This window comes from Oryctolagus cuniculus, chromosome 6 (assembly GCF_964237555.1).
Source record: "Oryctolagus cuniculus chromosome 6, mOryCun1.1, whole genome shotgun sequence".
Lineage (NCBI taxonomy): Eukaryota > Metazoa > Chordata > Mammalia > Lagomorpha > Leporidae > Oryctolagus > Oryctolagus cuniculus.
Window position 1 is genome coordinate 150,714,558 of NC_091437.1, and position 12,989 is coordinate 150,727,546.

The 12,989-nt window shown below is 40.6% G+C and overlaps 1 protein-coding gene across 3 annotated transcripts in view; it reads right to left on the minus strand.

Annotated features, from left to right (window-relative positions):
* Positions 1-12,989, minus strand: part of WASHC5 (WASH complex subunit 5) — a 73,964-nt gene that overhangs the window by 47,161 nt on the left and 13,814 nt on the right. For all 3 annotated transcript variants that reach the window (XM_070075481.1, XM_002710540.5, XM_051844797.2), the window contains 5 exons: positions 12,831-12,931; positions 10,627-10,819; positions 8,361-8,513; positions 5,084-5,197; positions 3,691-3,862 (listed from right to left, as the gene is read on the minus strand). In XM_070075481.1, coding sequence (XP_069931582.1) covers positions 3,691-3,862; positions 5,084-5,197; positions 8,361-8,513; positions 10,627-10,819; positions 12,831-12,931 — 733 coding nt within the window. The remainder of the gene's footprint in view (positions 1-3,690; positions 3,863-5,083; positions 5,198-8,360; positions 8,514-10,626; positions 10,820-12,830; positions 12,932-12,989) is intronic.

The following is a 12,989-nucleotide window of genomic DNA, read 5'->3' on the forward strand; positions in this document are numbered from 1 at the left end:
TGCTGTGGAATTAAGCGCATTCCTATGACTGCCGGAGGACGACCCTTAGATGCTTGTGCCTTGCTTCCTCTGGACTTTACCCCATGTGCCTTCTCCATGACTAGTTTTGCTTCTGCTCCTTCTGCTGTAGTAAGCCATAGCAAGTGGCAACCTATGCTGAGTCCTCTGAGTGAATCAGAACCCAGGGTGTTCTTGGTGACTGCCTGACACTGCAGAGACCAGGGTTACCCACACCAAGGCATGGCATCTCCAAAGAGGAAGAACCAGACCAGTGGCCATCCTAATCCTTGCTTGTAAATGGGTGACAGCATGGTAGACACTCAGATTTCTGGATTGCTCACAATCCAGGCACAGAGAGCTTAAGGACAAGGCCATAAAATTAGGCAGTAATCAACCCAGGGACAAAACACTAGAGGTCGAGATGCTCAATTTAGCCTATCAGCTACCAAACAAAGCTATTTCAAAGAAAATAAACAATAGGTTAAAAGAAAATAGAATAAAAAATACTGATTTTTTGCTGAGTTTGATTACAGGGCTAATGATTTATCAAAGAAAGAATAAGATAAGCAAAATTACTTATAAACGAGAGCTATGTAAATCGCAAATAAAGTCAAAACAGAAACTTGGCCGGTGCCGCGGCCCAACAGGCTAATCCTCCGCCTTACGGCACCGGCACACCGGGTTCTAGTCCCGGTCGGGGTGCCAGATTCTGTCCCGGTTGCCCCTCTTCCAGGCCAGCTCTCTGCTGTGGCCCGGGAGTGCAGTGGAGGATGGCCCAAGTGCTTGGGCCCTGCACCCCATGGGAGAGCAGGAGAAGCACCTGGCTCCTGCCATAGGATCAGTGCGATGTGCCGGCCGCAGGGCTCTGGCCACGGCAGCCATCGGAGGGTGAGCCAACGCCAAAAGGAAGACCTTTCTCTGTCTCTCTCTCTCACTATCCACTCTGCCTGTCAAAAAAACAAAACAAAAAACAGAAACTTAAAAGACAACAGATACTGTCAAGAAGTTCTCAGCTGGATAAGGCCTTAGGTGGTAAAACTAGTATTACCCTGGTACACACATGCTTTCTTAGCCTCCCCCACCAGTATCTCAGGAAGTCTGGCAAGCACCGACAACCACGTTGTAAGAGCAAAGGTCACAGGGTGTTCTGGTACCTTAGAGTCACAGTCTTCCCTGGTACCACGTGGAGTGGTTCCAGGACCCCCTCTGGATGCCAGCATCTGTGGATGCTCAAGTTGCTTTTATAAAATGATGTAGTATCTGCATTACACCCTTACACATATCTCCCCATGTACTTTAAATTATCTCTAGATTACGTACAGTATCTACGATAATGTAAACAGCTCCTTTATAGAATTGTTTAGGGAATAGTGACAAGGGAAAAATATGCAGACAGTTCAGACATATTTCCTGTTTCTGAATAATTTTGATCTGTGATTGATTGCCTCAGTGGATATGGAACTGATGAATATGGAAGGTCAAGTGCACATTGATTTCTGAATTAGTCCATCTCAAGGAGACTCCTGAAGGGGCTCGGTTTAATGGGAAACTGCAGAGTTCCAGTTTTGCATACATTACCCTATCCAGGAAGAAATATAATAGAAATGGCAACACTGATTACACATACTTTTTTTTCCCCAGCATCATTTATGCCTACCAGAAAAAACAAAAGGTAAACCCAGGAGTTCTACATGTCTTCATATTAATTCTAATTCAGAAAGAAATATTCTGACATGAATTTCTTTTCCTTCTTGGATAGGGGACTCAAGTATCAAGTTCATTGGCAAATACTCTGTATTCTTCAATGTGTATAATATGCAGCTCCTTGGTGCAAACCAGTTTGGTTCCAGTATTCCCAGGGCCTGATCATTTCGCTCAGATCTGCCCCTGTAGAATTCAGAACCAAGGAACTGAGGGAACAGATCCTCCAGGGGTGGCAGCCTAGGGGTGAGATTCAGCAGCTTGCCAGCCTCGCTTATCTAAGGTACCTTCCGAGAGTGTTTCCTGAGCAGCTGCCAGCCCTGTAGAGGCATCCTAAGCCTGGCTAAAATGCCTTCAGTGGGTTAACAGGAGGCAGTGTAAGAATCTGCCTTTTTGCACACTTTGAGTAAAACACCCTAACAGCAAAACAAGCAGTTACTTTCCCCTGCATTAACTCACACCCAGATAGGCAAATCATTTGTTGATGGCAAATCATGACCTTGTGCAATCAGGTCAATGGCCAGACACAAAAATGGAAAACAGATGCGGCTAAAGATAAAAGCCTGGACCTCTGGCCAGCGGAGGCTGTCAGCGGCTGGCTGTCAGGCCCAGGTGCGACTGAGTCACTACAAAACCACTGCTGGTTTTACGACAGGACAAAGTGAGGCCCTTGATTGCTTATATGCTTGTGAAGGCAAGCCTTGTGGTAAAGACCATCATAAGCAGAATCAATATAGTAAAATTGGGGCCGGTATTGTGGCATAGTGGGTAAAGCCGCCGCCTGCAAGGCCAGCATCCCATATGGATGCTGGTTCAAGTCCTGGCTGCTCCACTTCCAATCCAGCTCATCGAAGGATGGCCAAAGTCCTTGGGCCCCTGTACCCACATGGGAGGCCTGGAAGCAGCTCCTGGCTTCAGACCAGTCCAGTTCTGGCTGTTTTAGCCATTGGGGAGTGAATCAGAGGAGGGAAGATCTCTTTCTGTCTCTAACTCTGCCTTTCAAATCAATAAATAAAAAATCTTTAAAAAAAAGTAGTAGAATCCTCAAATTAGAACTGGAGTTAATGTGAAAGAAATTCAACTGATCAAAACAGATCAGTGACATGATTTAAAAGTTTAACCATGTGGGGGCCGGCACCATGACACAGTAGTTTAATCCTCTGCCTGCGGCACCAGCATCCCATTTGGGTGCCAGTTCTAGTCCCGGCTGCTCCTCTTCCCATCCAGGTCTCTGCTATGGCCTGGGGGAAGCAGCAGAGGGTGGTCCAAGTCCTTGGGCCCCTGCACCCTCGTGGGAGACCTGCAAGAAGCTCCTGGCTCCTGGCTTCAGATTGGTGCAGATCTGGTCATTCCAGCCATTTGGGGAGTGAACCAATGGATGGAAGACCTTTCTCTCTGTCTGTAACTCTACCTCTCAAATAAATAAATAAAAAATCTTAAAAAAAAAAGTTTAACTATGGCATTTATTGCCTTGGATACTATATCAGTTTCCAATGGCCACTCAACAAATTATCACAAACTTAGTTGCTTAACACAGCACATACACATTCTCTTCACAGTTCCAGAGGTGAGAAACCTGCAACAGGGTTAGGAGCAAGGTATCCGTCTGCATACTTCTGGGGAGAATCCATTTCCTTGCCTTTTCCAGCTTCCTACAGCTGCCGGTATTCCTTGGCTGGGCCCCTTCCACCTTCCCAGCCAGCCACGGCCAAACCTCCCGCACAGTGCCATCTCTTGAGTTCTGCCTCTTCTGCTTCCATGTGCCCAATTTAAGGACCCCAGTGATGACACTCAGTCCACTGGGAGTATCCAGGATAATCGGGTAGGTTGTTTCCAAGTTGAGACAAAAACGACCAATTTAAAAAAGCAGCTTGACTTTCATCCAAGGGTTTTCTCCCTGCTACGCCATTCTGCACAGTGACATAGATTTTCACTCGGGGAGGCCTTATATGCGACACTATAAACACCCCTCCCCCGCTCGGTGCATACCTGAGTCTGCTGTATGAAGCATCAGCCATCGGATGGCAACATTGCAGTCTCTCAGGCAGTTCAGCAGCCTTGGGATCGTGTCCAGAACCATCTCCTCCCGTAAATAACCCTCTTTCAGAAACTGCTGCACCTGCGCGTGCACTCGCTCACTCACGGTAGCGTACCTGCTGGCCTTTGAAAATCAAAAACTCGAATTACATTTGAAAGATTTATCTAGAAAATCCAACAGGTTCAAATGAATCCCTTGACAAATAATACCATTTACAGACTATGGTATAATACCAAGGCTCAAAGGCAACTGGTTTATTGGACATTTTGGAAAGAACATGAGACTTAGAATTAAATTAAGTTAAATCCTAGGGCTGGCTGTGACTTTGGGTTAGTCTCTATTTTTATTTTTTTTTTGGTGTATTGGTTTCTTTCGATGTCAAATGGCAAACTGGACTAGGTGCTTCCTCAGAGCCCCTCTGTTCTAAACTTGCATGGGAAAGAAACAGAAGCTAACTTGCCTGTTCTTGGTAATAATGTTGACAATGGAGGCAGGGCAGAGCAGTAACACTCAAATGTCTAAACTTCTAGAGTCAGATGCAAGCTTAACAGAAATACAGCTCAGGATATTATAACTAAGTTTTCAAATCAGTCTTTTGAAAATTTCTTCATTCTATTTTACTAAGACAACAGTCAAATGTTAAACATCATTAACAAGTCAACTCAGCTTAAAACTATGCTGAAACTTTTTAAATGTCACCAACAGGGAAATGCAATGTGGGAAAGGAATTTTACTAACAAAAAATTGATGTTCTGATACTGGTAAATATGGAAGTGCTACTTCCTCTAATACAGTTCTAGGAGATATGCCAACATTGAAATTATTCTGTGCATTATTTACAGAATTCAATTTATTTGAATAAAACATGATGAAGGTTTTTGCATCAATATTGTTGTATCTGAACTCTAGGCTAAAGGACTTGAGTGCTGCTGCTTACCCAGGATATCAGAAATAATAAATTTAAATTAAAATGACAGGACATTGTATCTACATTCAGTTACCATCTTTAGCACTTATCTTACTGATAAAAAAAAATACAAATTTCAGTTGGTGGTGAAACTAGTTCTATCCATAAGGCCGTGGTCTTTAGGTAAATGTCACACTGATCTGTCTTAGAATATGAAGCAGTCTTTAGGACCCAAATCTCCAATTTACATTTACCACATAGAATAAGATAAATGTAGGATTTTAACCCAATAAAAGAAATCACCTGCCATTAATCACTGCACTGACATGTCTATGTGGGCATCTTAAATTCCCTGAGAAATCTCTTTAGCTCACTTCCTACCTCATACAGTAAGCTTGCCATTATTAGAGAATCCTTCCAGATTAGACACAACCTACCTGTTCTTTGACATTTGAGAGGTCCAGGGTATTGTTTAAGGCGGTTTTGGCGGCTTTGTAAGGTTCCCAAGCTTCAGCCAGATTAACCGTGATCCCCATGTAAATGCTGATGACCTGAACAAGAGGCACTCCTTCAGTATTTACTCATACATAGCCCTTCAAGGCAAGGGCCTAGGGAGACACAGCCCACGCCTTCAATGTAAACTTCATTCCACAGAAAAACCAAGGTTTCCCAAATATACAGGTCAGTGTTCTTCCATGTCAGCATGTTAGGACAACAGCGTCAAGGCTGTTATTCATGGAAAATGAACTGAAACAAGGTTTCCCGTTCAAACTCCCGTGTTAGATTCTTAGATGACTAAAAAAATAACAATGAAGGAAGCAGGGAAGCAGAGACTGGAGCAGAGGTTTACATTTTCATCTTGGGCTTCACATGCTTTTGTCACTGAGGGCCTCAAAGAACTTTTTTAAAAAAAGTGAGTTATAATTATTGACATTTATATTGCATGTCAAAACTGAAAAATTTAAAAAACTATCAATTCCTTTAAAATAATAAACACATTACCCATCACTTTTATTTTTCTAAACCCCAAAGTTTTCACAAAGAAATTTGTGAGATGTGAGCGTCACTTGACATTTCTTTGAAATCCCTGTAATGCCTGGTTTAACTGAAGACAGCTAGCTGGACTAACACCTCTGCTTCTGCTTTTGTCCACTATGCAACCATCTGTCAAAAAGCCTCGGGAAATGCCATGTAAACTGGGCAGACAAGGACCGCGAAAGGGCAGAGTGTCTTAGTATCACTACCAAACCAGTTTTGACTTCACTGATCCCTTCCAAGTGTTCCCAGTTCCCACAATGGGAATCCTTGGACTAAAGCAAAGAAACCCTTGATCTTGCCGTTCATCTGCCTGCTTCAGTTCCAAGGAGAAGGGGTTTATTTGCAACCTGACAGTTTGTTCAATTTTCCTCTGAAATGCTGTGGCCCTGGAGATTTTCGTTTTGTTTGTTTTTGAATGCACTAATAGACTGATAAGATCTGATCACAAATTATTCTTTTCCCTTAATGTTTCTGATCTATTCATGTTTCCTTTTTCCTCGAGTCAAATTGGTAATCTATATATTTTTAAAAATCATCCATTCTGAGTTTTCAAATGTGTTGGCAAAGTCATTTATAGGTTTTCTTATAACTTTGAAACATTTTCCTTGTATCAAGGTCTTCTTTTCCAAACCTAATATTTAATTTTGTTTGCTTGTCTCTTCTGATCAGCCTCACGATATACCTATCCTATTGACTCTCATCAAACACCACCTCTAGGTTGAACTGATCTCTCATTTTCCTTTTCTGTAGCAGTCAATTTCTGCTCATATATTATTGATTTCCTTTCACTCAATTTTGAACTCATTTATTTTTAATTTTTCTTGTTTTTCAACTAAATGTTTTCAAGGTTATACATTTTTTTAAGAATACTCAAGGAGTCACATCCCATAGGTTTTGTTGCATAGCACTTTGATACCACATAACTCTTAAGTCATTCTTCAATTTATATTATGATTTTCATTGTATCACAAAGTCTCTTTGGGACTGCATTCTTTTCCCCTCAAACATTTAAAAATGGCTTTTTAATGTTGATTTGTCATTTTCTAAATTTTTTTATTTGAAAAGCAAACAGAGACAGAGAGACAGATTTCCCATCCACTGGCTCACTCTCTAAATGCCTGCAACAGCTGAGGGTGGGCCAAATTAAAGCCATAAACTGGTGCTCAGTCTGGGTCTTCCACGGGGGTGGCAGGGACTGAAGGACTTGAGACATCTCCTGTGCTTCTCAGAGTGTGCATCAGCAGGAAGCTGGTATCAGGAGCAGTGTTGGGACTTGAACTCGGGCCCTCTGATATGGGATGTATGTGTCCCAAGCGGCATCTTAACCACTGCGTGAAATGACTGCTCCTGGTTTGTCACTTAACTGCATTACAGTAAGAGAATACAGTCTGTAGGCAATCGATTTTTTTTACTGTATTGACTTCCTTCATAATCTAATATTTTCATATATCAAATTTTCATATACAGCTTTTTCAAGCACATAGGGAAGAGCTATTATGCATTTTTGGCAGAGCAGGGATACACATAGAAAGAAATGTATTGGAATTTTCCATAATGATTGTGGTGTCATCCATTTTTCCTTGTGAGTCCATAAATTTTTGCTTTATGTATTCTGAGTATGTTATTGGGTGCATATAAATTCATAATTGTTAATTTATTTCATCGGAGTATTTTTAATATTCTAAATAATTTTTCCCTTTTAGTATTTTTCTTTAAAACTCTCTATCATGTGATTTTTCTAAGTTTCTGTTGGTTGGCATGTGCCTGCCATATCTTTTTTTTAATCTTTTTATATTCAGTTGTGCTAGGCTGTGTTATAAGGTGTACATCTCATAGGCATCATATAACTTTTTTTTACCTTTTTAATACCAAATATGGTTGCAATTATAGTGTTACAGTAAAAGTTTCTTTATTAACTTTAGGAACATGCAACAGGACTCTGAGTTTTTCTCTTTTGTCTCTCCACTCCAAGCTCCCAAGTATGACTTGTAGGTGGATAGGAGCCATCATCTCCTAACTGTAGGTCGTTCTCATACTGCTGGTAAATTCAAAGTTTCTTAGAACAGATAGTTAATGTGATTCAGTAATTGTGATTCAGGAGGAGGAAGCAGAAGAAAACCTGCTACCTGAGAATATGCTTTAGTTCATTGTATGTTTGTTCAAGAAAAAAATTTCATATATTTTAAGCACATTAAGTCAGTTTTATTCATTTAAGGATTAATATTTTTAAGCGAGACAATGTTTTAGTAAGTTACAAACAGATCCCTACAGTAATATAAACCTTAGTAGAGACATATCATGTCACAGATCGAACTTGACATACATCTAGAGGAATTCTGCTAGCATAGATTCATAAAATAGAAAATATCAAAACATCCTTATGCAATTTGGATGCATTCTCAGTAGCTAAAGCAAGATAACACTTTAATTCATGGTTTTATACTGAGTTCATCCTTTTAAGAAAAAGACTAAGTTCTTCAGGAAATTTTGCAAACCGATTTATTCCTTCATATTATGATTTATAAAATTCCTAATGCTCTTAAAACAACTTTATCTAAATGGTTTTATGTCCTAATGTTACAACATTATGACTTTTGGGTTAAAGGCCAAAAGAATGGAAAATCAGTTCATTAACAAATCTACTATGGAAAGGAGAAATCAGTAATTAATACTTGCCCAGTTATCTGGAAAATATTTATCCACTATCTCTCTCATTTTTGCCTGATGGGTGTGCAGGATGGAAGGGTCGAAGTAGAGAATCACATACAGCATGGCGGCTTGGGTTGCCAGGGCAGTGCTGCGATGCTCTGGCAAGGGATATGCCGAGACCTGCAAGACAGAGACAGCAACCCAGAGGGAGCTGTAGGTAACATCTGGGTGTATACACACGTGCTCAACTTAAATTAGTGAGTTCTAGGACACACTGGTTTCTCAAAGGCCAACATCTTTCAGGACCGTGGACGCTGGAAGCAATTCTCAGCTTGCGGCATTGGTAACCAGCATCCTTCTCATCCCTGACTCCACAATATTCTCTCCCTTCCAGCTCTTAACTCTGTTTAAAGGAGGAGACGTACAATTGCAGCAAACAGAATGTCCTAATCCTGCATCTCCTACTGGGTGTCCATTTCTGTGTCTTTCCCATCACAGGAGATTCCTTAGGATCTATGGACTCCACTCAATGCTGCTATTCTCTCACTTCCTGTTTACTCGGACTGCATGGGCATTTGACCTCCACCATGAACCCAAGGGAACTTCCTAATGCTTCAATGGTTTCTTTTTATTATTCTTAGTGGTTCTGGAAGGAATGAAATTCTTCCTCCTTTGACTTCCTAGATACCATTTTCTTTCACAGTTTACTTTAGAGTCCTAGTCCTTCTGGTCTTTTAAATGTTGGTATTCCCCAGGTCCCCATATGCATTAGGAGTCTTTGGCTGCACATAGCACATATCACCTTGAGCTAGGAGGAACTATTTCAAGGCCAGACAGAACAACGTTGCATAGAACCTGTGGGTAGGACCTGGGCTGTGAACCAGAATGCTTGAACTACCTCACCCCTTCATGTGACTGCTCTTCGTATATATATGGCTGAGTAAGGCTATCTCCAAACCCCAAATTCTGCACACTACGGATAAACCTACACGTAGAACCTGTTTGTTGGACCCAATTCCAAGTAAACTGGGGACACAGAATCTGATCCATTAGCTATGAACAAGGACTGGGGAAGATAGAGGACAGAGAATGGGATGGGACACAGCACAACCATAGCTTAACCTCTTTAGTAAGAGGTAAGGACAAAACTGAAACACCTTGCCTTAAGACTCAGACAAAATGGTCCAAATAAGAGGCAGAATGGTGTAATCAGAGAAGTGAAATATACAGGCATTGAGGAAACAGCATGAGCTTTGAATTCATAGAGACCTGAATTCAAATGTGGCTCTGCTACCTAGTTATGTAACCTTGTGTGCATTATTTCAGCTCTCCAAGTCTTATTTTCTCAACAGCAACGTGGGGACAATGCCATCTACTTTATAGCACTGCTTTGAGGAATAGAGGAAATGGGATCCTATGAAGCTGATTTAGACTGAATTCTCAACAAACAGCAACAAACACTATGGAGAAATGTGGCATGCACAGGTAGCTTCACACTGAGTTGTTCAAAAAACACCCAAAAAATAAAAGCAAATCATAAATTCAACACACACAAAATCCAGCTGGCTCTCTAAAGAATTGAACACAGCAAGTCTGTTCTGTGACAAATGATATTCCAGTCCTCACAGGCTCTGTTCTTTACTCTTACAGTAATAAAACACACAGAGTCTGTAACGTGTTTTCTTCAGAACAATGAAGCCAAATGGTCATTTCCCTGGTAATCTTTTTAGGAAGTGAATGATAGAAACGTTGCTGATGGAAGTGAGACCATGTTCAAATGCTGAGGATCTCTCAGCCCAGCTCTGGCTTTGCCTGCATGCATGGCCGTCACATTCTCCTCTGCTATCCACTGTGTTTGTGCTGCCACTGTGAGGGCTCCGGCGGCCCCTGTACTTCCCCCAGGACAACACACATTCTGCTTTACTATATTTCTTTTACTTGTCTTTTTGCCTAAGCTTCAAGCTCATTATTAGTAGACGATGGCCAGCCTTCTTCAGGGATGGATCCCCAGCACCTGGCACACAAATGGGCACATCACCCATGCTCAGCACTATTTCTTAAATGAGTGTCTACAGAATGCATCTCCTTTCCCAGAGCCCAAATCCCATCTTCTCCTCTGACGCTGCCAACATTATATTCTTGTTTATTTTATCATCCTGTGGCATAGCTCAAGGGCTTTAAAAAATCGTTTCTAGCTGCTTGTTCTCTTTGGGAAAGAAGGAAGGGAAGTGTAATTGAGGAGGAAAGTGAATTACCACTTTTCAGCTGTTAAGCTCCTAGATTTAACTCCTACCTGGTTATAGATATCATCAGATCTCAGGCGACCAATGACCATACTGATGAAGGATTCACTGATAGGCACTCTCTGGAAATAGCTCTCAGGATAGTTGGGTGGTCTTCTGGCTCCTGGTTGGCTGGAATAACCTGTACTTCGAAGCAGCTTACAAATATCATCCATATTGGAATCAGCAGAAGATCGAGCAGCACTGAATCATGTTCACAATGGAAAATAGGGGCCAAACAAATTGCACATATTAGAAACTCAAAAGTCCAGCAAAGCAGAATTCCAGTATCACTTGCCTTTGCATTGTTTAAAACACAACCATCAGTCCATTATATCCTGAAGATTCAAAATTATATTTTAAAAAGCATGTTTAGAAGGTGGGTAATATTTCTATGTGACGGTCCACGATCCTTTTTCCAAAATCCTTGGAGCTGGATTTGTTTCAGAGCACAGCATTTTTCAAATATAAGAAAGTAATATGGTATGTAGATCATATATAATACTCCAGCACAGCTTGAGTTGGCATCCCATGATCAACACATTGATAGTTCTGGAATAAAATTTATGAATATTCAAAAAAGTGAGGTGATGAAGACTACATATAGCTGCACATCTACTCTAGGCATGTTTTGACTCCAAATGATGTCAGGTTAGATCAGTTTTTGCTGCCAAATGAATTATGCCATGTGTTACGTGTGTATCTGTGCCTATGTATAGATCTGTGTATGTGGATTTTTTTCAGAGCTCTTTGGAGTTCAGATTTGTGGATTATAAAGAGGTGAACCTGAACTAACATTTCACAAACTTTAAAATATTATTTTTTAAATATCAATTTAAGGTGGGATTTATACTAACCAATTTTTCCTGTCAAGCTGCTTTTTCTATGGAGGTCTACTGAAAATGGCCATGACATTCAGGTGGAACAGTAAGCTCCAAAAGAATTAAACTAAACTCAGAATCTTCGACTTGGAGATGACCTCCTTTCTCTTTTACCGTAACTCCGATCTCTGACTTGCATTTGCTAGGTGTCACTTCAATAATGGACACTCATATTCCAAAGAATTAGTTGTACTCAAAGGGGCCAAACCAGATTTTCAAAGTTGAGCTTGCTAAGGATATGTATTTGTCTGCTTTACCTTCTTTACTGTTTTTGTTTTTCCAGGTATTTTCAGAAATATAGGAAAGGCCATTCAAATTTTTAAAAACATGAGCATTACAACAATTTATGGTCAAACTGATATGAATGAATGATATATTCTGGTAGACCCTCCTTTCACAGACTGATAAGGCTGAAAGAAAAGAAAACAGGCTAGCTCCAGGGCTATGGTTAATGTACTGCTAAGGCGACAGTTGTACTCGGTATTGCTGAAAATACAAAGTCCGCAAACAATTTCCTCTTTGTTGAAGATCTGCATCTCTTGCCCTATTTTTTTTTTTCTAATTTGAAAGCTTAAAATGGTAATTCTACTCATGATATCTTCAGCCCTGGCTCCTACCTATGGACTGTTTCTTTCTTGGATCTTAACTATTTCTGACATCGAATTTGTACCCAGTTTTTGACTCATTAACAAATGATAAATCTAGGTACTGGAATTAAAAACTGGTTCAAAGACACTGCTTCTTGAAGAGTCATAGCTCTGTACAGGCATAGCAGTACATGATTGTGGTGAATATGTGTTGCTATTCGTTTTGGTTTGGTTTCTACAAATATATGGGTGATTATTCACTTTCAACCTATCCTAAGTGGTAACTTTTCAAAGCCATCAACATGAAAACGACAAAAAGCAGGCTCACTCATTTTCTTACTCTGTCAGAGAGTACTATTTGAAAATAAAAACAAAAAAAAATCAAATGCCCCCCAAAACCCAAAAAGAATATTCATTCAATTTCTAAAATTCTTTGAAATTTTATCTCAAAGAGAATTCAGATGCATTTTTTTCTTTATACTGCATTACCATCAGGATGTGGTAATCCATATTTCTCTAATAATCTATGGTACTATAGTATAATGTGTAGATGACATGCCATATAATCTACCACTACGATATACACTATAGCTAATTGTTACATTCCTATAATAAGTTCAGAATAGAGAAGAATATGCTTTCCTATTCTATATCATTTTTCTGCTGTTCACAATAGTAGAATGGGGACACAGGCTGCGTTTCACCCACGGCAGTGTTCGGGAGTACGCAGTCCTAGCCCGGGGATACCTGTATCGATAGTAGGAGACCAGCATCCTCTCTCTGACTTCTCCCTCAATCTTCTGATCAATGACCAGCAGCATCACTCCATACAAGTACAGTGCCTCACACTGTGGAGAGATGACAACAACCAAACTCACAGGAGTGCATATTCTTATGAGTGGATGA